General features: G+C 40.8%; 1 protein-coding gene and 1 pseudogene across 1 annotated transcript in view; one reads left to right on the top strand and one right to left on the bottom strand.

The window, feature by feature from the left end:
* ENTREP2 (endosomal transmembrane epsin interactor 2) overlaps positions 1-24,127 on the top strand; it is a 512,187-nt gene that overhangs the window by 212,069 nt on the left and 275,991 nt on the right. The window contains exon 2 of the mRNA XM_077122379.1: positions 3,720-3,776. Coding sequence (XP_076978494.1) covers positions 3,720-3,776 — 57 coding nt within the window. The remainder of the gene's footprint in view (positions 1-3,719; positions 3,777-24,127) is intronic.
* Positions 14,251-15,360, bottom strand: LOC143652704 (elongation factor 1-gamma pseudogene; annotated as a pseudogene).

Here is a 24,127-nt window from a genome sequence, read left to right as displayed (position 1 = left end):
GTACAAGTGACTTTGTGACAGTTTTGATAAGCGTTTGATCATTATATAAACTTTAGCTTAAAAGGGATTAAAGAGTTCTGTCTGAGCTTATTAAAGATTCCTTAAGGGATGTGTTGGAAGTTTTAGGGTTTAGTCTGGTCCCCCACATGTTCTTGAATTCTTAGGCCCTTCATAAATGAGGAGGCATTAGATCATGTCTGGAAAAACAGGTAAAATTTCAAGTAGTGGAACTGCAAAGTTGGAGGAGCCATATAAATGGACACTTTGGGGAGTTGTTCATTCCTATCTGTTCTCCAGACCTAGTCTTGGTCAGGCTGCTGTTGTTGTGTGGGGTAAACAGAGGAAATGCTTTAGAAGTCAGGTAGCTCCCAGAGAGATGCTAGAGTCAGAAACTGAGGGATGGGTAAGGGGAGTTGGGGCATTTGGGGTGATGGAAGGGAGAGCTGAAAGAGGTGAGGCATAAAACACATTGAGTGTGAAGGGGACAGAGCTTGGAGGAGTTCTGGAGCCAGTACATGACACATCCTGTGGCCTTTGTGCACTTCTCCCTGCCAAGATCCCTCGAGGTGCCCAGAATGGCCTGGACGAAGCCTGGTGGTGGTGGTGGGGGTCATACAGGAGGTGCTGGGGGGAAATTGGGGATCTCATTCTGGTGGGTCTGGGTCATCAGGCTGGGAAAATAAGAGTCACCTGCAGAGGTGTCCAGTGTGGCTGCAGTGGTGAGGCCAAAGGTGAAGGTCAGGAGTAAGAATTTGAGCATGTCATCTAGGCAGAGGGGCTAGAGAGGAACAGACAAATGGACAGCAGATACTGAGAAGAAGAACCGATCCCACTCCATGGCTGGTGAGCTGAACATAGATGCAATGAACTCAGAAAACGATGGTGTTATTGGCAGAAATGTTAAATTCTGGAAATGGAGAAAGTTTGAAGGTGGAGGAATGAATTCCAGCTTTGAAATGCTGAGCACGAGATGATGGTGAGCTTTCTAGCACCAGAACCTTAAGAGAAATGACAGTTTAATCTGATTCTAAAATGACTTGGGGGAGAGTGTTTATCTCCTGCACATGCAGAATCCAGTGGCAGAGAGGCTGTTCAGATAGTTCATGTATTGGTTCTGGAGGTTGGAAGGTAACGAGAGATTTTAGCAGAATTGTGGAAGAATTTGTGAGACTTGGCCTACGAGAGACACCAGAAAACAAGTCAAGGATTTCTTCATAGGTTGGAACCTGGAATACAAAGAAAAGGGGAGGGTGCATGAGTAGTTCAGTGGTTAGAATGCCTGCCTTTCATGCAGGAGACCTGGGTTCGATTCCCGGACCATGCACCCGAAACAAACAAAAAAAAACAAAGAAAAGGGGAGATTGGGGGTGGGATTATGAACAAAGGATATTTAGGAGATGGGAAAAGAGTTATGAAAAATATTTGTCAACATCAGTGGCATTTGGGGGATTTGAATTTGGAGAATATATGCGTGGTGTGGTGGAGAGCAGAGTCCTGTTGAGTTATCATTTGGTTTGTGTGCTTTGGGTGAATAAGATTCAACAGTCTTTCATATAAATTATTGGCCCAGATATTTTGTAAATCCACCTGAGACCAGCACAGTGTAAGAGGTGCTCCCTAGGTTTAAGATGTGTTCCTGGCCACCGATTTGGTGGCTGAGGAAGGGTAATGTGGAGTCTGTTACATTCTTAGCTTCCTGTGGCTGTCAGAAGGGAGTACCATAAGCAATTTGGCTTAAAACAACAGACATTTATTGTCTCATGTCTCTGGAGGTGAGAAGTCTGAAATCAAAGTGTCAGCAGGGTAGAGTTTTCTTTGAAGGCTGTATGGGAGAATCTGTCCCGTGCTTCTTTCCTGGCTTGTGGCTGGGGCTGGCCAGCAGTCCACGGTGTTCTCTGCCTCAGCTGTCACTTGGTGTTCTCCCCTCTGTCTCTCTCTGTCTAAATTCCCTCTTCTTATAAGGACACCAGACCTGTTGGATTAAGGGCCCACCCTACTCCAGTATGACCTCATCTAACCGTATCTAATTCCATCTGTATCGAGCCTGTCTATAGGCAGGTCACATCCTGAGGCACTGAGGTGTAGGACTTCCACATCTCTTTTTGGGGGGACACAACTCAGCTCACACCAGTCATCCAGAGAATTTGGTAGCATGCTCTTTTCCTAGGATGGAATCAGGCCAGGCCTTCCTGCCTACTCACTCCTTTGGCCACAGTGGAAAGTCTGGGTTATGTCTCTTCACATGAAAACCCTAGGACCTTACGTATACTGGAGCCTGCTAAAATATTGCCCTGATGAAGGGGAAGCCAGAGCCTTCTCCTCCTCTATGTGTCTGATTGGGTGTTGGGCAAGGAGGAGGGCAGCTTCTCTAGATCTGGGGCTGGAGTGACCAGGAGGCAGGGGGTGCTATTTTGGAAAGTAGAGATTGTAAGAGGAGAGCCAGGTTTGTAAGGTTGGGACTGCAAAGTCATTTCTGGACACTTTGAGTTGGAGAGTGACACCCAGGTGCCAGTCCTCGTGGACAGTTTATGTGGTGGGCAGGGGAGAGGTCTGGGCTGGACATGACCTGTAGGGGCCATTCATGTAGGGGGCTAGAGGAGCCGTAGTGGCAGCCAGGTCTCCAGCAGAGTTGTAGAGTAGAAAGAGACAAAGGGCTGTGAGGGAGGGGATCCTGGGAAACCAGAAAGCAGAAGGGGAGAGGTAAGAGAAACTGAGGCAGGCCGACAAGTGAAGTGAGAGAAGTGGAGAAGTGAGAAGAACATGAGGGAGAAAGGCACCCCAGAAACCTGGAGGAGGGGAAGCTTCAGGCAGGAAGATGTGGTTAGCTGTGTCCATGGATGAGGCCATGAGGGAACTTTGGTGCCTTTGCCAGCATCTCAGGAGGAAGAGTTCCTGTAGGGTGGGGGTGATGGCAGAAGCAGACTGTAGGGGTGGGGAGTGATTGAGTTTCCACCCGGGCATCGGTAGGGCTGGGAATGTAGAGCTGCAAGCTGGGGGTCAGCCAGCCAGCCTCTGCTTAGGGAGTATGGACTCTTGAAGATGCCTGAGAAAGAGGCCGAGGGCTAATGAAGGGCTGCATTGTGGGGACTTCAAGGTATTCATGTGAAAAGGATGATAAGGAGGAAGTGGGAGAGAGAAGATAATGGCTGGAAGAGGTTGGGTAGGACCAACCTCTGAGAACCTGGGGGAGGAGTAAGCTTCTGAGATCCTGCTCCTGGAAAGTTGGGGAACCTTCTCAGATGGCTGTGGTGGTGAGGTGGGAAGCTGTGCCGAGTGATGGGGGAGGCCTTTCTGGGGCTAAGGGAGTGAGACAGGAGAGCCAGGCAAGGGTGGCTGGTTCATCAGGGCTTGGAGCCCAAGCACAGAAAAGCAAATGCCAGGCAACATTTTGCCTCTCTCAAAAAGGCGTTTTAAATGCTCTCTGTGTTTTTTCAGTAGCATAACCAGATAACTTACAGGATCACATGAAAAGGTGGCCTAATAGCAGGGTGTTGGTCAGTCTCTTGGTAGTGCCCGATGGTCCAAGAGGCCATGTGTGCTTCCCACAGTGGCCCCCAGACCATGAATAACCAAATGGAAAACACAGCTCATTCTAACTGCTCATGTGTATGTGTTGTGTTCTACAGGCCCTTCTTCAGGTTGAAAAGGTTAATGTTATCTTGATTGTTCCTTAAAAGTTCCTGAAGTGTCTCACCTTCCTGGTCCATTTGTCCTTCCAGGTACTGCTATCAGGACTTATTGGCGTGGTCTCCTGGAAAAGACCCCTCTCCCTCGTGGTAAGTCGCATTTTGTCTCCTTAGTGATCCATGCAGGAAGGCTCTGCCTGCAGAGATGTGAGCACTGTAAATGCAACTGGTTTCTTGGTACAACCTTTGATGCAGAGCTTAATAAAAATGCAACTGTTGCATGCTGATGGACTCTTAAATCGGTACCACTTTGCATAACCTGTGTTCCACATCTCAGAATGTTCCCCAGATATTTTCCTAAGATGCACACGTGGCATCTGCTTTTCTTTGTGTTGGTTTTGGTGCCCTCCTGTAGGAGCATACCACAAGCAAAGACATCATAAAAGTGGAGATGTGAGCATATTCTCTAGACATGAAAACACAGCCATGCTTATACATAGCATAAGCCCAATCACACAGACAGGAGATACTTTATCTGAGTTCAGGAGGTATTGGTTTTATGTGTGTGTGCTTTAGAGACTATAAAATTCCATAAGGGTAAAATGAGAATATTTCTTGGAATTGAAGAATGAAGAAAGAAGTGCCCACTTGAACTGCTACTCAAAATTCTGTGCCACTATTCTACGAAGGAGCCAGTAATGTGGGAGATGTAAAGAGAAATGATTGTTTTTCCATCAAGAAGGTTCCCAGCCAGATTTGTATCTATTGATTTTTACGTGTGTTCTTCTCAGTGTCTGCATTAATGTATTTGTGTGTCTGTGCCAGGACTAGGGGAGGAGACGTTCCCGGTTTCAATGAGTAATGAAAAAGGTCGTGGGGCTTTTTTCTTTGTATTAATTATTTAAAATCTTTTCTTTAAGTGATTAGACTTGGACATAATGTCATGTTACTAAATATTAACGGAGAGAGATAAAAAACAATTTCATCTGTTGTAAACAACTCCTCCTTCACTAGTGGGACCATAACATCCTGAAAAGAATCAGAGAAGACAAGAATTGTGTTCAAAATTCCACTGAGCCTCTTCTACTGCCATATCTCAACTCATATGAGAAACTTACTTTTAAAAGATATTTTTTTATATGTACAAAAATTTTCAAACATGCCCAAAAGGAGAGGGACTAGTCTAGCGAAGCCCTGTGTGTCCGTCACCTGGCTTCAGCAAATATCACGCTATGGCCAATCTTTTTGCTTCATTTGTAACCACCCACTCCTTCATGCTCCACCCCAGCCCATTATAGGATTATTTAAAAGCTTATCTAGTGTATCAGGAAGTTGAGTTTTCTTCTTTTTACAGGCTTGACATGGCAGTGATTGTGATGACTTTATGGTCTAAGATCCTTTGTTCCTGGAATGACTTTTATGCTCCTCCCTTGGGGGACATGGAGACAGCCTGCTCGGTTTCTCCTCACCTGCCCTCCTCCCACCCCATGCAGTGAGATTGGTTCCCTGACAAAGGGAAAGCCATTGTCCTGTAGGTGGGTGTGGAACAAATAGGCAAGAGAGGAATGGTACCTGTCACCCAGCCTGCCCCTCCACCTCAGTTCTGGGTCTGAGTTTTTCATGGGTCTGGGTCTTTGAGCACCCAGGTTGGGGACTGTGTACAGTTAATTAAGAGTTGAGACTCCTATGTACATGGCTCAGTTGTGTTCTGGGGAAGCCAGAGGCATTGGGTGATGTCTCAGGACTCATCCCTAAGAGGGGGGATTTACCACCAGCTTGAGAGTCAGAGCAGTTGTGCTTCCAAGTGCTTATGCAGCAGCTCCTGCCTATCAGTGGAGAACCAGCTATTCTCTGGCAAGGTGTTCAGGGTCTACCTCTAGTTGGTTTATTTCCTCCTAAGCAGAAGGGATTCCTCTAACTTATCTATTTGTCTTACTTAGGAAGGTGTGGAGCAGTTGGCGTAATACTAGCTGCTGTTACAAATCCACAAATTTCGTTGACTTAACACAATACAAGTTATCTTCTTGCTCATGTCCCAAGGTAGGCATTCCGGTCAGTGGACTGTTTTCCTGCACACAGTGATTCAGAGACTTTGGTTCCTTCTACCTTTTGACCCTGTTACAACTGCTTTCTTAATTTTCTCGGCCTGGAAGTGATACTCATCACCTGCAGGTCAAGCCACTGGGGAGAATTTGACATATGGCCTGATTTAGTTGCCAAGGAGGCTGGGAAACATAGTACCCCTGTGGATAGGCACTTCGTAGAGGCATCCTGTGCTGTAGGGGAAGGCGTGGATTTTGGTGCATAGTTAGCTCTGTCTTTAACTGAAGAATATTCTTCTTCTGTATTGACCGGGACAATGTAATCTTTAAATTCATAACAGAAACATACTCACGACTAAACCACAAGCATCCATATGGCCTTGACTTCAATTTATTTTGAATGGAGTAAAAGCAGTCACAATATACAGGAGGAAAATCTACAATATGCAGAATTCTATAAACATGATCAGAAATGTTCTATCCAGAATAATACCATCAAAAATATAAATAATGATAGTAACCATTCATGGAGTGAAACCTGTGTCCTTATCTTCCCAGTCCTGGCAAGAGCAGGTTTACTAATTTTACAAGAGAGGTTAATGTCTCCAGAATATTAAATAATAAGCTTGGACTTGACCCCAAAGCTCTTAGGCTCCAAAGGCCTCCTATTCCCTAGCCACACGGTCCATGTTAACCTTCCCTCTCCTGTCTCACAGCACTTGTCTATTTATAAATCACTTGCCTTATACTCCTTGAAACTCTTCTTCTTGACCCATAAGTTTGTCTGAGCTGGTGACACTGCCATCCAATCATCTTAGAAATTGGGTGTCACTCTCCTCTTCTTCCCCTTCCATATCCATTCACAAGTTCTCCCATTTTTACTACCTTTATCTATATCAAATTGACCTTCTCTTCTCTATTCCTTGAAATGTTGGTTCTAGGGCCAACTCCTGCCTTCCCCCATAGGATGCTGCAACAGCCTCCTAATGAATCTCAGTACCATGAGTTTTCTTCTTCTCCAATCTGCTCGTCTTACATGTGCACACCGAGTGATTTACTGGAAGTGTCAGTCGAATTCTCTTACACTCCTTCTTTAAGCCCTTCAGGGGTTCCCCAGGGCCTAGAACATAGAAATGAGGTAATTTAGAAGAATTCGTGGTGCGGACCTTGCATCCCTGTCTAGTCTCATCTCTGTGACCTGGCCTCTGCAGCCCAAACCACTGAATCTGTTTAATGAGCCCATATCCTCTACCTGAACAACCAAATCTAGAATCCAGTCTGTTCTCTGTAACCTGGATTTAGCAGTCTAAAACACTGACTCCAGCATCTCTGTTTAAGGGGCCCATATCCTCCACCTAAATGACTGAATCCAGAATCCAGCCTCATTTCTGCAGCTGGATGTCCTCCCAAGTTCTTTTTCTGCCCTCTTCCTTTCACCTCATTGAGGTTTATAGGTCACTCCTTTCTGGAGGTCTTCTCTTTCTACTTCTCTGGGTGAGTTCTCCCCCTCTGAGCTTCCATGTCAGACCTTCCATTATCATCCCACATGTTGTAGAGGCTACCTTGATTCTACTGTGAAATGTGAGCAGGTGGTGAGCATTTCCCCTGTGAACTTGACAAGAATGTTCTTATGCTATCCACACAGTAACCCTGCCAGGAAGGTACTATTTTTTTATCTAGTTTTTTTTTTCCAGATAAGGAAAAGTAGACATAGAGAGCTTAAGTATTTTACCCAGGGTTTCACAGTTAAAAACTTGAAGGCTTTATTTAAATAATTATTTGTTCTAGTTTGCTAGCTGCTGGAATGCAATATATCAGAAACGGAATGGCTTTTAAAAAAGGGAATCTAATAGGATGCTAGTTTACAGTTCTAAGGCTGAGAAAATGTCCCAGTTAAAGCAAGTCTATAGAAATGTCCAATATAAGGCATCCAGGGAAAGATACCTAGATTAAAGAAGGCTGTTGAAGTTCAGGGTTTCTCTCTCAAGTAAAAAGGCACATGGCGAACACAGTCACAGTTTCTTTCTTGGCTGGAAAGGCACCTGGTGAGCAAGGCATCATCTGCTAGCTTTCTCTCCTGGCTTCCTGTTTCATGAAGCTCCCGGGAGTCATTTTCCTTCTTCATCTCCAAAGGTCACTGGCTTGTGGGTTCTCTGCTTCTCTTGGCTATGTCATTCTTTTCTGCTCTCTCTGAATCTCTTTCTTTCTCCAAAATGTTTCTTCTTTTATAGGACTCCAGAAACTAATCAAGACCCACCCAAATGGGTGGAGACATGCCTCCAGCTAATCCAGTTTAACAACCACTCTTGATTAAATCACATCTCCAGGGAGACGATCTAATTACTGTTTCAAACATTCAATACTGAACAAGGATTAGGAGAAATGGCTGCCTTTACAAAATGGGATTCGGATTAAAACATGGCTTTTCTAGGGTACATACATCATTTCAAACCAGCATTTTCTTTTATCTCCACCTCCTGCTTTTATTCTCTATCCTAAGGATGTGTTTCTGTCTTCCTGGAGATGTCAAACTGAAGAGGCCACTCTGGTTTTCAGAATCATTCCCAGGGGGATGCTCTGCTATACCCATTTCCCAATAAGGATCCCGTAGTGAACTGCCCTTTCTGAAGGGAGGTCATCGCTTGGGGGATGGCATGGGGTGGGGACGGAGGTTAAGAAGAAGCAGGACTGTTCCAGGAGGCTGTGAAGGGGTGCACAGGGTGAGTACAGGAACGAATGGACCTTACCGAAGGTAGTAAGGTGGAGGGAGTGTCTTCAATGTCGGTGCATCCATCAGTCTGTTGGAAGGGGCCTTCCTGCCCAGCCTGTCATCACCCGTGCTATATCTTCTTCCTCTTCATCACTCTGAGCCTATAAGACAGAGCAGATGAGATGACAGAGAAGGTAGAAAGCTCTCTCTCGGAGCAGCTGTCCCAGAGGCGGAGGCTCTATAGAAAACAGGAGAAGAGAGGGATGCGGTGGGCTGTGTGTGAAACTGGAGAGGCTAGAGAGGCTGGAGGGTTCATGAACAAAATCCTCCCTTTCCATGCTGGTAAATGGGATGCCAGAGGTAGAAGAGGGAAAATACTGTTGTTATTTTTCTTTGCCATAGTATTTTATAAGCATCATTTCAAATGCTGAAAACTAGTGATAGCTATGTATAAAGCTTATGCAACTTTGCCTTATTCTGATGGCTTTAAAAATAACTACTCAGTGTCTACTATGATTGAGATAATTGTCTTCCGTACATTAAAATATAAAAGGTTCTACATTATGCTGGGTGCCAATTAAGAATCAGGTTGTGTGGCTCTGATTAGGTGAATTTTTGAAAGATTCAATGAAACATTTTGTGATTGCTTATGTATCAATAATGGAAAGAGTCTCACACATAATCACAGGTAGTATCATTTTTAAAAAGCCTGAGTGAAGTAGTACTGAGCTGGATGCTAGGTTATTTGTAACAGCTAATACTGCTGAAAGCGACAACTGTGGGTTGACAACATTTTTTAGAATTTAGTTTTATAAGTAAAAAACTGACAGTTTAATACAGATTTTTTTCAAAGCAAATAAATTCTTTTAAACTACTGATCTGTCAGAATATGAGTGCTATATTGACTCAGGATATATTTAGTTGTATTTGCATTTTATGTTATAGTCTTTGACAAGTCTGGCTCTGTGATATACTCACATCGGGGTTTACTTTTAATGCTAAATTTTATTAACCCTAATAAGTTTCTGTCACAGAAGAAGAACCTTCAGGAGCCAACATTAGCTGTTGTTGTGAGTCAGACTGTTCTGGTTACTGTTTTGGTTCTAATGTCCGTTCAGTAACCTACTGAACACATACTTTGTCTTGGGTGATGAAGTGCCACCTCTTGGCCTTTGCCAACCTGGCATCTCATGATCCTTGTTGTACTGAGGGGTCCTACTTTGATGGTAGCAGTTTCAACGGTTAATTTTTACTTGCAGAGAAGAGCAACCACAAGAGCTCTTCAAGGATGCTGGGTCTCCCTCAAACATTTCTCACAGCTGGGATGAAAGGTGGGGCCTCTGGATCCTCCCAGGATCCGTTCCACATTCCAATCGCCCTGGACCTTTGGATATCTTCCTTTATGGTATACTAAGGCACTTATGGTATTTTAACTTCCCTTAATGTAGGCCAACTTTGGGTTTCTGATTTAGACAACCAACCAAATTAACTGTTAGAGTCCTGCCTGACTTCAAACCACCGAATCCAGAATCTCTGCTTAATGGGCCCATATCAATAAATTTGGACTGATTTGACTTTATATTATATCTACCTTGAGCCACACCCTTAATAGTAAGCTCTAGGTTGCCTGAGCTTACTGTTTGGGAGAGTTTCCAGGTCACCACACAGGTTGGGCAAATCCAGGAAGAGATTAGCATACTTCCTGAATTGACGCATTGCTGGGTGTCTGGGGAGTCCAAGACAACTAGAGTTTGCAGGACAAAGTTCCAAAGAGAGGAGACTTAGAATTGTAGAGATCTCTTGAGGCTCCCACATGAGTATTTAACTGATACTGATTAGTGCTTATGTGTGAAGAAACTACCCAGGGCTAGGACAGAACCATCTGAGAGGATTAGAGGGATCAGTGCCAGTAACAAAAATAGGGTTTTCCCACCTTCCAGATTGGAAAATGTCGTGACTCACTGAGGGCATTGGATAGAGACCTCAGAAGAGTTCTGTCTCAGTGGTAGGAAATAATAATCCCCAGATTAAATGCTGTTCCAGTCCTGCCTAAGATATCTTAAAACACACGATCCAAGAGACTCAAATGCTTTCTAAGTAACGTCACTGTGTCCCCGACAAAGTCCAAGATGTTCATAGAAATGCAGAAATATCCAGCAACCAAAAAAATAGCATTTATAATATGACATCGATCAAAGAAGAGTAGGCATGTAAAGAAGCAGGTAAATACAACACAATGTATGGATAAAAGTTTACCAATTGGTGCAAAACTGACACAGGTATTAGAATTAGCAGGCAAGGACATAAAAGGACATAAAAAATTATAACTGTATTCCTGGTTTTCCAAAAGTTAAATGGAAATATGAAGGTATAAAAAAGACCCAACTGAACTTCTAGTGAGGAAAACTACACTATAAGAGAGAAAAATACACTGGATGAGATTAATAGCCAATCAGATAATAGAATAGAAAAGATAACTGAACTTGACAACTTTACAATAGAAATTATCTAAAACACAACATGGGGGAAAATAATAAAAAAGAAAGAAAGAAAAGAATATCAGTGGGAGAATAAAAAAACCTTTTGGACATGTAATGTGAGTCCCTAAGTGGAGATGAGATGGACAGAAAAATATTTAAAGATAGCCAAGCATTTTAAAAATGTGATGAAGTCTGTATATTCACAGAATCAAGAAGCTCAGTGCAAACAAAGTACAAGGAACCAAAATATTTTTGGCTCAAAACCAGTGATAAATAGAAAATATTTAAAGAAACTAGCGAGAAGTTACTTACAGAGAAGTGAAAAATAGAATGACAGCAGATTATGTGTTAGGAATAATGGAAGCAAAAGAGAGTGGTGCAACACTTTTGATGGAAAAAAAATAAAACAGACCCCCAACCCTGTCAGTCTAGACTTCTCCAGTAAAGACCGGGGTGAATATAAATGCCAATAGCCTTGTATTTTTTTTTAACCCTGCTTTTTACTCCCTATAGCATCTCAAATGGAAATGCCTAAGAAGTAATGATAAATCAATGGTTTTGGACTTATCATGTATAAATACATAATTAGTGACAAGGACTACATAAAAGTGAGAGGTGTTGGGGAGTATAAAAACATAGTGTGTGTATGCTATTGAAGTTAAGTTGGTTATCAAAGCAAAGAAGATTGTTATGAATTGAGGATGTTAAATTTAAGCCCCATAGTAACTACAAAGCAAATATTAGGAAAAATATGCACAGAAATAAATGAGAAGGGATTCTAAAAATTTCTTTTTTTAAAAAAAAAAGGGCAAAAATTAAATAGATTTTCTCTCCACAGAAATTATACAAATGGCCAGTGGGTATCTGAAGGGATGTTCAGTGTACTTACCTTTGGGGAAATGTAGATCAAAGTCACAATGAAATACCACCTCATATCCACTAGAAATGGGAACCTTAGAACTTTGTTAGTGAGAATGTAGGGTGGTACTGCCACCATGGAAGGCAGTTTGGTGGTTCCTCATAAAGTTAAACATAGAATTACTATATGGCTAACAATCCTGTTTTTTGGTATATACCAAGAATTGAAAGCCAGGACTTAGACACATATTTGTACATCAGCGTTCATATCAGCATTATTTATGATAGCCAAAGGGTAGATGCAGCCCAAATGTCCATCAGGCAATTAAGTGGATGGACAAGATGTGCCATAGACATATAATGATATATTATTCAGCCCTATAAAGGAATGAAGTTCTAGTGTGCTACTATATGGATAAACCTTGAAGACATCTTGTTGCATGAAATCAATTACAAAGGGACAGATACTGTATGATTTCACTTATAAGAAATAGCTGGAATATGCAAATTTGTGAGGACAGAAAGTGGAGTTTAGGTTCCTGGGGCAGGGGAGGAGGAAAGAGGGTCAGTTAATGCATAATGGATATAGGGTTCTATTTGGGATAAAGGGAAAGTTCTGGTAACGGAGGGTGGTAAAAAGAGGAGAACGTTGTGTGTGTGATTAATCCCATTCAATTGCATGATTGGCAGTGGTTGAATTGGGAAAGTTCATGTTGTATGTATATTTCCACCACGAAAAAAAAAAAAGGGAGCAATCAAAGGGACAATAAGGAAATACATGATCCTGGGCTGGATTTAATCATGAAGGAGAAAATTTCCAAAATAACATTACTGGAACATGTGAGAAACTTAGAGTAAAAACTATAAGCTTTATATCAATATTAAATTTCTTGAACAGGATAACTACTTCAGGTGGTTACAAAAATGAATACCCTTGTTCTTAGGAAATATGCGTGGAGGTATTAAGTGTCCAGGAAGCATGATATATACACATATGCTAAAATTTTTAGGAAATAAAGATACATAGATATCTGGATAGAAGAAATGATATGGCAAATGTGATAAAACATTAAAAATTGGTGATCTGGGTATCTGGGTGGGGGATAGATTTGAGTTCTGTTTATGGTGTTTGTGTTAACTTAGCAACTGTCCTATAAGTTTGAAATTATTTCCCAAATAAGTTTAAATTATTTTTAAAAAGGTGAAATAAAGACTTTTTAAGGCATACAAAATCTGAAAAAAAAAATTCCCCAAAGAACTACTCTACAAGAAATGTTAAAAGAAATCTTTGAGGTAGAAGGAAACATGATACCAGATGGAAACAGGGATCTATGCAAAGGAATGAAGAGCATCAGAAATGGTAACTACATGTGTGTTGAGGACTGAATCATGCCCCCTGTAAAAAGCACGTTCAGGTCCCAGCCACTGGTCCTGTAGGTGTGAGCTCATTTGTAAGCAGACCTTTGAAGATGTTGCTATTAGCTAAGGTGTAACCAACATGAATGAGGGTGGATCTCAGTCCATTATGGCTGAAGATCATACAAGCAAAGGAAAATGGACACAGAAGGAAAAGCCTGAAGGAGCAGCAAGAAACTAGAAGTCAATAGAACTGGAAGAGAAAGGAGAAGACACTGCCTTGTGCACAGCCACCCGATGGAAAAGCCGAGGACCAAGGATCACTGGCAGCCAGCCCCTGATCGCCACAGTCTTCAAGGACAAAGCATCACCTTGTTTGACTCTTTGATTTTGAGTCCCTCCTAGACTTAAAACCGTGAGCCAGTAAATTCCACCTTTTAAGCCAACCTGTTATATGGTATTTGTTTTAGCAACTGGGAAACTAAAACAATGGACACATGTATAATATTTTTTTCTCTTAATATTTAAATCTCTTTAAAAGATAACTGACTTTAAAGAAAAACTTAATAGCAACGTTTTATGGGGTTTATAATATGTGTATAAGTAAATTGTATAAAATATTAGTATGAACATGGGATTGATAGAAGTATACTAATATAGGGTTCTTAATCTATATGTGAAGAATTATAATATCATTTGAAGGGATCCTGTGATTAGTACTATAAATCCCAGTACTACCATTAAAATAATGAGAAGAAGCGTTATACCTAATAAGCCAGTAAAGGAAATAAAATAGAGTAATGAAAGTACCCAATTAATTGAAAAAAAGGCAATAAAAAGAAAAAAATGTTATGTAGAGTTGATGGGACAGAAAGAAAAATATCAAGATTTTATTACTCATGTGCATTTCTTCTGTGAATTGCTTGTTTATATCTGTTATCTGTTTTCCTATAAGGTTGTGTTTCATTGTTTTGTGGGATTTCTTAATATATGAATTATTTACTGTTTTGAGTAGCTAATATTTTATCCCAGTCTGTTGTTTGTCTTTTAATTTTTAATGAAGTCCTTTTTTTTCCATATAGAAACATGTTGTTTTTTTCCCCTCAGTGTTCTGTTTCCTTTACTGACCCCCATCTCCTTGAAGGCAGGTGTAGAGAACTGGGTGATGAGAGAGATGCTCACTTGAAGTTCTTGCCCTGATTGAAGGCTTTACCCCCGTGCTGAAAGACCCCCTCCCAGGAACTGTATTCCTGAAACAGCGCTGGGTCCTTTGTTGTCAGGATCGAGTTTCTGCCACGTGTACAATTCACAGTCTAACTGCCAGTCTGGACTCAGCAGAAAGGCAAGCCCTTGGCCTCTGAAGACCCACACTTCAGAAATGAAGCTGCTATCGTTGGTTCCAAAGAGAATAACACTGACAAAGGCATTCTTCCACAGCTTATCTAGGGCTGGAATATTCCAGTAATGAGGTTGCTGCACATGATGATCTGGGTGAACTCTCTAGGGACATGGTACTCAAAATATTGCAGGGATCATCCGTCTTTTTGAAAGTGCTCCCAACAATATGGCAGTACCAAAGAAAGTATGTCGTCCTTGGAGTGCTTGTGCTTACATTCATCCAACACAAAGGTACTCTTGAGCAGGTGAGCAAAGTTGTCTATGGTCTTTGGCTCTGCAGCCAGTGCCTGCTCATGTGTGACCATCTCTTCCTTGGATCAAGGAACACTGGCCTTTTTCTTTTCTTTCTGCTCAGTCTAGGGCTTCTGATTCTTCTGCACTCTTTTCTCTTTCCATGGGCTGGCTTTCTGCAAACTTTTTTACCATCAAACTGGGACATCTTCTTAGAGAGCTTTGCCTCCCCCAACACAGCTTGGAATTGGCACTGATTGAGGCATGGGAGGAGCCAGTAATGGGATTTGGGGAAGGCGTCATGGAAAGAAGGCTCTAGGACCTGTTTATCAAGCTACAAGCGGGTGCAGACAACTCCGATGCCAGCTAGAGTCACAGCTTGCCTTCCTAAAACATTCTTGGTCTTTGAGTGAGCTTCCAGCAGCCCCAGAATTAGCCTCACTGCATCCATTGCATTCTCTGTGGCTGCTTGTTGTGGTGCATGGTACCCAAGGTGGGAAATACCTCGATACTGGCTGAAGGACTGTGTCACTGTCTCAAAGCTCACCTTGGCTCCACCTGGGCTGCTGCATCTGGGGTACTTCCCACAGCTCTTCATTGCTCACATTGTAGGTGTTATAATTTCCTAGGTAACTTAAAGCAGATACCATGAAATGCATTATTGTATTTTTTGACTCTAGGAGTTCTATTTGGTTCTTTTTTTCTAATTTCTATCTTTTTATTGGCATTCTCTATTTTATGAGACATTCTTCTCATATTTCCGTTTAGTTCTTTTGATATAATCTCTTTTAGTTTGCTTTTCCCCCATATCTTAGTTTGTTTTATTCCCCTGTATAAGGGCCTACTTTCTTGTTTCTTTGCATGTCTCGTAATTTTTGGTTGAAAATGGACATTTTAAATAATATAGTATGTCACCTCTGGACATCAGATCCTCCTCTGTCAAGAATTTGTTGTTTTTGATACTTGTTATAGTTGTTTGTTCATTTAGTGACTTTTATGGACCAATTCTGTACAGTCTGTGTTATTTAACATGTGTAGTTGCTAAAGCATCTACTCAGTTGGCTTATTGGTCAACTAATGATTGGATGGTGATTTCCTTCAATGCCTTGAGCCAATACATCTCCTAGTTTTTGTTAGGAGGCTTTGTGTGCTTGTTGGTGTGCATCTTCAACATTCTGCCAGACACTTGCTACCTCTGCCGTATCGATCCCCTCCTGCTTGTATAGAGCCTGAGAATCAGCTAGAGGTGAGGTCTTAGGGCCTTCTATCCTCTTCCCTGAGCATGCAAGAGCCCTAAGTATGCATGAGGCTTTCTAGGTCCCCAGGAATATGTAGGAGCTTTTCAAAGGTCCTACTGATATCTTATTCTCCAGCCTTTTCTTTTTGGTTAGTTTGTTTGCTCCAACAATTATTCATTGCCCCAGGAATTGCAGACTGAAAACACTTGTCTGTAAATGTATTCAACTAGTGCCCCCCATTGAAAATACTTTTCATACAGGTTGAGCTCCAAGTCAGGTCAAATGATAGACATGTAAGTGGAGCCTTCCAGAGAATCACTCAAGAGGCCAGACTATGACAGTTATTTGGGAATAAGACTTTGAAAGTGCTCCAGTTTTGTTCTGTTTTCCCCCATTGGCTTCCAGGCTACCCTGGAAATGTGCGCTATTACTTTTCAAGGTGCCCATGGAGATGGGGAAAGGTAGATGGGAGTAGGGCAAGTTAAATTGCTACAAAGTTTGCTCTTCTTAGCACGATTCAGTTGTTTTCCTTGAACAAATCTTCCCCAGGTGCTGCAAGTCTTTAGTTAATATCCAGAGTTCTGAACAAGATGATGCTGACCGTTTTTGCCAGTTTTTTGTTCCTTTTATGGGGGAGCAAGTTTTTGGAGACCTTTTTCTTCACCATGTTCACTGATGTAACCCGTAAAATCTCTTTTAATGGTTCTTTAGCTAGCAAGATTAAAAAAATGAAATCTATCATATAAATCACTTGACAGTATATCTGGAAATAGCCTGTGAGCTTAATTAATGAAGCTTCAAATCTCTTTGCTCTCCTAAAATAAGAATCACCCGTTATTCAAGGGTTTCATTTTAGAAGAGTGGAATATAGTTCTTAATCAGCTTGGAGTGTTTAACTGTAGTAGCTTTTGCTAAATAATTTCCCACTTTTCAGGCACTGGGAATACGGGGTTAAAAGATTCCAGTTCTTGAAATGTGCAATGTGGATGAATCTCAAAAACATCAGACTAAGTAAAAGAAGCCAGACTCGAAAGGTGACTGCTGTACGATTCCATTTATATGAAATTCTAGTAATGGAGAACAGATCAGTGGTTGCCTGGAGCTGGAGTGGGAAGAGGTTGAGTGCAAGGGAGCATAAGGGAAACTTTTTGGGTGATCGTTCTATATTTTGAATGATATGTATTTACATGATTATGCATCTGTCAGGATTCATGGAATGATGTACCTTTAAAATGGATGAATTTCCTTTTATGTAAATTATGCCCCCAAAAAAACCTGAAAAAAAATCAAATTGAAATATTATGTCAAATTTAATTACACAAGATGTTTATTGTATTATTTATTATATTTTTATTGTATTTATTTTTTATTTATATTTTACATTTTAATTATTTATTTAACACTGGTGTTTAACCCAATAGATGATAGCAAAAGTTTTCCAACCATCTGTGTCATAGTACTTAGGTTTTGATATGCACCAGAATCTCCTGGCACAGTTGTTTCAGAACGAATGCTGGATTTTGCAGCAGAGTTCTGGTTCGAGGAGTTGTTGCAACTAACAAAAGAATTCACAAAATGACTGTTGGGCTAAAGGGTATGGAAGACCCAACATTTGAAGAGTGTTTAGGTGGTAAAGATGTTAGAAGCACCTTTAGTAGATTGTTTTTGTTTTTTATTTTTATTCCAATAGACTTGTATAGGAGGGAGACAAAAAACAGTAGCCTTCAGAAATACTAAAAGGTGTTCAAGATTTTTTCTGCTTTTTGGAAACCACAGTCACAGAGAGATGGCTTAAAAAGAAACAACCTGCAAATTAGTGTAAATTCCATTTATTTGAAATGATTAATAACTGCTAAAATATGTGACCTATCTCTCTCTCTCCCACAGCAGTTTTCTTTTAGAGTGCTATCCAAAATGCCTGTAGCCGTGTTATGCTTCAGGTAAGGGAATGCTCTTGTAATGAAACCATTTTGCAGTAAGTGAGTTGCCTGGAACAGAGAAACCTGTCCCTTCTGTTTAACTTCCGTAATAAGAAGCATGGCTATAAAACATATTATGTACCAGGCCCTTTTCAAGTATCCACTCCACTTAATTCTCATCCCACCCGGTGAGGTGCCTCTGTTATGAGCCCAGAGGCATTAACTGAGACCCAGGGCAGGTGCATAGCGGTCGCTGGTGGAGCTGGCTTCCAGCCCTGTTGTTCTGGCTCCGTGCCCTGTGCTCTCCATCACTGCGCCACGCTGCCTTCCTTGAGAACTTTAAATTGCACAGAAGCCTCTTTCTTTAGCTTACTGAGGCAGAAATTCAGTTGCCTTAGCAGCTCACACTAAGACTTTGCAGCACTGCATCAAACCAAATCAAACCCGTGAATTGTTTCATGCTTTCCTTTTCATTTGAAGCCACCAAATACAGGATGCATTTTTTTTCCTTCATAATTTCCTTCCTCAAAGAGGGGGCTTCTCTGGTTTTGCATTTATTTCAACAGGGGTCTGGGTGGTTCTTAAATGGCAGGAACATCCCAGTACTGATAAATCCAATTGTGTCCTTGAAATGAATAGCATCAGGGGCTTTGAGGAGCCCTCCCACTGTGCTGGGTGCCTGGGCAGACCATGCCAGTCCTTTGGTGCCATCTTCACTGGGACTGTCCCACGAGTGGTAGGCATTAGATGTCTGATAATTATCCCCGGCATTCAAGAAAACAGCTTTCTAGAAAGCTACTTAAGGGTGAATAACTGATTCTTGCCTCACTCTCAATTTTATTGGAAACCTACAGAACCACTTGATGGGGAATAATAGATTTGATTACCTTTCCATTCAGCTTTGATTCTGTTATTTTTCTCAACTACAGTATTTAATGTAACATGTAAACGCCAAGGAACTGGAAGGAGTGCATGATGAATGAGCTTCAGTCTGGATTAGTAATTTTTTAAAATTATTTCTCTGTCTTCATTGCTATGCTGGTCATTTTTCAATGTACAAAACCTTAAAATCTTATGCTGCGTGTATTATTTTCTTTTCCAAGTTTCTTTGAATGCTCAAACCAATAGAAATACTTCCTGTTGCACCCATCAAAAATTCAGTCCCCTGGCAATTCAGTCCCACTGCAAAGTCATATGTTTGTCCATATTTTGTGGGGAAAATGTCTGTATCACTCTAACCTTCATATGATTTATAGAAAGGCTGTAGGTCATTTTTTGTTTTTTTTTCAAATCCATGAATTGAGCTCAAATATAATATTAATATGTTATTTAAAAATCTGGGTGAGTTAAAGGTTAATATATTTAATGTAAATGTATTTGGAGTCATTATTTATTCAGAAAACTCATTATAAATCCACTTTGGGGCTTTCTTGCAGTCACGATCCTGACCTCTTTTCAAGAGAATCTGTTTTGCTTGATCACATTAAAGATGAAGCTATTGTTCATTAAGTGAAGAGGAGAAGGAAGTAGGACACACATTTGTACAGGTCCTTGAAACAATGTAGAATTTTACTCTGATAATAAAACAGCTTCAGTGTCTAAAGCCCTTTCTTGTTTATAAAAATAGACTGATATGTTACTCTTTAAATTTACTAAAAGTACTAAATGTCATCAGGGAAAGATAGTCTGGCCAGAAAACTGAGTTTGAAACAGGCTAATTAAAGTATAACACAATGAGACTACTCAAGACCAAGTGAAATTAAAAAGGATAAAATACTCATTTTTAGGTAAAAATGACAGTGACTTATATTTGGGTAACTCACTGGAAAGGGTAAATTCTTTCATATTAATCCAGCAGGCACATTTTTAAGTGAATAATAATAAAACTGATTTTTTGGCAAGAACCCATGAATTTGAATAGGAAGATTAAAAACAAGGTAGATGAAGACACCTAATAAGATAATCATAGTGAATTAAATGCAGCATCATGAATTGTACCCGGAAGCCATCGCAATAGACTTTTCCCTGGTTATTGCTTCTGGATGGTTGTTCAGAAAGTTCTTAGAAACTGAATTACTACACAGTCCAGTTGGGAATATATTCCTGTCTTCCCAAGAAGACAGAGGTAGCAAGGGTGATGAGGTCCATCAGATACTGCATTGATGGGTGGCCTTTGGGAGCAGCAACTCCATGCTGTGGACAGTCCAGCATGTATCTTGGGTGGATTCTTCATATCTGTTTGAATTATGAGTTGAGTGCTTTATTTGTAATTCATATTTATCAGTTGATGTTCTGTGAAGTATATTTCATGTAGCTGGAACCCAAGATCCTGATAAATTTCTCAATTACGATAAACCATTTGGTAAAACCATTTGCTAGCTCCAGCTGTGGGCATCAGAGAAGTTTAAAGGTGTTTCCTGAAGAGAGGAGTTTATGCAGCTGCTGATAACTGAGTGGTAACGAGTTTTCCTAAAGCCCTTCAGCCCATGACCCCCAGGCTGGTTCTGCAATGTGCTCCATTGCCAGTTCTTTCCTTTGACTGTCCTAGACATAGGAAGGACACACTTAAACCACAGTGGTTATTGGGATTACCATCTGATGAGGCTCAAAGCCTGCTGGGCTACAATTCTTCAGTATAATGGGAATTGGTATATTGCTATTTTTAAAATATCCCTTGGGTAACTCATGCAAGACACTGAGTCATGTGATGAGTCAGAAACAAAGAAGCATAAAATATGGTGTTGCCTTTAAGAAATTTAGATTCTAGATGAGGAAATGATGAGAGTTGATAAAATGTAAATGGCCATAAATGCTAAAATAGTTAAAATAAGATAATAGGATACTAGGAGGAAATAATTGCAAAGTGTTACTTAATGAATCCAGAAATGAATTGCATGTAAATTTTTATTTAGCAAGATCAAAGGAAGCCAGTGCCTACTGGGTACCTTTTGTAGATTGGTCTGCAACAGCCCTCACTGGAAGAATGCATCCCTTTCAAAGCCATTATGTAATGGGCATGGGTTACAGAGGTAGCAATTGCTAATACTTATATAAAGAAAGCTCAGTTCATCTGACTTCAACAGGCATGTTATTTTCATCGTGCTGTGCGACTTCCATGAGGGTTGAGGTGGGGAAGGATTAATTCAGGCTGAATCTTCACTGTGAGTATAGATTTGACTTAAATAGTGGGTAGGTAGAGTTTGGATGTGTGGATTAGAGAGTAGATTCCTTACAAGCCAGCAGTACAACACAAACAAAATCCAGGAAGCAGGAAAAGTCAAGGTCCAAGGGCCTGGGAGCAAGTCCAGTGTGGAAACTTTTGAAAGAAATAGCAGGAGTGACACCCCCCAATTGGTCCTTAAATTCTGTCTACAGCATTGAAGTTGTCCTCAACTTCTGTGTCAGCACTTTTGTCAATAGGAGATGGATGACTCCAAGAGAGCCCAGCCTGTTGGTGAGGCAGCTTCTTAGAAATGCTTCTTGGTGATACTCCCATAACTGGCTTCCTGATCCAAGGGGCTATGGGAACTCTCTTTGCCCCAGCACAGATTTAATCACCATTGTTTATGGTCTGGAAAAGAGATAGTCAGCTGTCAGAGAATTCACTGTATCCTGGCCATGTGGACCAAGTGGTGCTGTTCTACACAGGGGTAGTTGAACAGGCAGAGCTGTGCAGACAGACCCCTCAACTGAGAGGTGGAGGAGGAGGGATGACCATTACTTTCTTAACATGTTTTATTGCCATAATACACTTAATTCAGTGTATTAATGGTATTTTTTTTTTTTTTGGATTTCATAGCCTTATGTTTTTAGAGATATGTCCTAATTCATCTGTAATGTTGACCTTCATCTGTAGTGTTCAGCAACATTAGTCATTAGGGAAATGCAGTCAAATCCATAATGAGATACAATTCACACCCACTACAATGGGTATTATTAAAACAACAGAGAATAAGTATTGGCTAGGATGTGGAGAAATTGGAGCCCTTGTGTATTGCTGGTGAGGCTGTAAAATGGAGTAACCACTGTGGAAAATAATTTGGTGATTGTTCAAAAAGTTAAACATAGGATTACCATATACCTTAGCAATTCCACTCCTAAGCGTATACCCAAAAATATCGAAAACAGAGACTGGTACATTGTGCTCAAAGCAGCATTATTCACAATAGCCAAAAGGTTGAAACAACTGAAATGTCTATTAGTAGATGAATGGATAAACCCAATGTAGTAAATCCATACAGTTAAATATTATTCAGCCATAAAAAGGAATGAAGGTGTGATATATACTACCACATAGATAAATGTTTAAACGTTATGCAACATGAAAGAAGCCAGACACAAAAAGACAGACAACGTATGATTCCACTTTTATGAAATATCTAGATTAGGTAAATTCAGAGAAAAAGTATAGGCTAAGACAGATTAGAGGATACCAGGGGCTGGGTAGAAGTGTAGAGTGAATTGCTATATGGTGCTCAGACTTTCAGTAAGTGACTGTTTTACTACTTACGTGGCAAAAGAGGTTCAGAAGAGCAGGGGAAAAGGTCACACCTTATCTGGTCTCTTGGGGAAGACACCTGCTCAGGTCAGGGTTGGTGGATGGCAGCACCACTTGCCACACTTCATATCTTCATATTGGGGGTGAGGGACCAATTGCAGCCGGCCCCCTGGGGAGGCCAATTGCTCAGCAGCTCTGCACGTCTCTCTTCATGTTGGAGATAAGGGTCACCTGCACTGCCCAAGTACTGGGCTTTTATACACTGCAGAGGGAGGAGGCTCTACCTATGAGCAACAACTGTGTTCTGGCAAGCAGCTGGGGCTGGTTAATATGTCTTCTGACTCCCTGAGGTCTCGAGAAATAGAAACATCTGAAACACCTGCATGCAAACAAGGACAATTGGAAACATACCAAATGCCCGCATACAAACAAGAGGGGTAAAGGAGGCAGGTAGACGAGGGATGGGAGGTCACTGCTCTGAGTACATCAGTGTGAGTTCTCCAGTAGGAGAGGGTAATGGAGAGTTACTTCTGAATGGGTGCAGGGTTTCTGTTGGGATTGATGAAAGGGTTTTGGAACTAGATAGTGGCGACTATTGTACAATATTGTGAATCTAATTAATACCACTGAATTGTACACTCAAAATGGTTAAAATTGCAAATTTTGTTATATATATTTTACCACAATACGATTTTAAAATGTCTAAAATTTACAGGAAATAGGAGATAGCCTATTCCTGGCAACAATTGCCTGATGTCCACCTTAGAAATTCCTGCCTTCTCTAAAATCCTCCCTTTCCTAATGGACTCCCTTTGCCTTGGGATCCTTACAATCTCCTAATAGGAAAAAGTCATTAAGAAAAAAATCTAATATGCTGAGGCAGCTCTAATATGAGAAAAGTAATAAATGAAGTGTCACTAGATTCTAAAGGCATATTCTTTCAGAAAGGAGGCAATTACTGTTATAAAGATATAGCATTAGAAAAATTATTACGGCTGAGAAGTATGTGATATGTCTGTCTGTGGCAAGTTAATTTTAAAAGTATTACCAAGCATACAAATCATAAGAATAAAATGCTGAACAATACTAATTGAAAGTGAATTTAATATGCAGTTCTGAGCAACTGCCTCTACTTATCTAGCTTAAGAAAAATTGTAACATATAGGCTATTAGTTATCAGATTTTCTTGCAAATGTCCAGCTCTTTTAATGAAGGATATTACTCAGGGACCTTATCTTTGATCCCTGAATAATTTTATGCTACATAATAAATAATAGTGATCTTGGAGCACTCATATTTTACCTTCATTTTTTTATGTTCACTGAGCCATATTTCTGTAGGTTTCAATTTTTATTAAAACACAAAAGTTCTGATTAGGGAAGAAAAGAAGACTCAAAGGTATTAAATTTAATTGTTTTGCCATTCAGCTTGTATTGTTCAACAATTGTGAGAAAAATAGATTGAAATGGACTTAAAATTACACTGTATGGGCAGCATTATATGATGACTTATAGGTGGACTGATTATGGGAGATTGACTTTTGGAGGAAGAGTCTGCCTTCCTTTCTTATATGTGTGAGATTGTTACCAAAAGACCTTAACTGTTAGTAATAGCTTCGAAGTTCCTATTTACAAGTGGGTTCACACCCACAGGAATGCAGATTAAAGCTTGAACATGTGTTTCCTGGGGGGCGTGATTCAATCCCTAATACAGTGGAACCCTTGAAATCTTAGTAGTTGTCTACACCCACAGTTGATAATACGGATAAAGG

The sequence above is a fragment of the Tamandua tetradactyla genome, chromosome 12, assembly GCF_023851605.1.
Source record: "Tamandua tetradactyla isolate mTamTet1 chromosome 12, mTamTet1.pri, whole genome shotgun sequence".
Lineage (NCBI taxonomy): Eukaryota > Metazoa > Chordata > Mammalia > Pilosa > Myrmecophagidae > Tamandua > Tamandua tetradactyla.
Note: the sequence above shows the minus strand (reverse complement) of the source record. Positions and strands in the feature narration are given on the sequence as shown.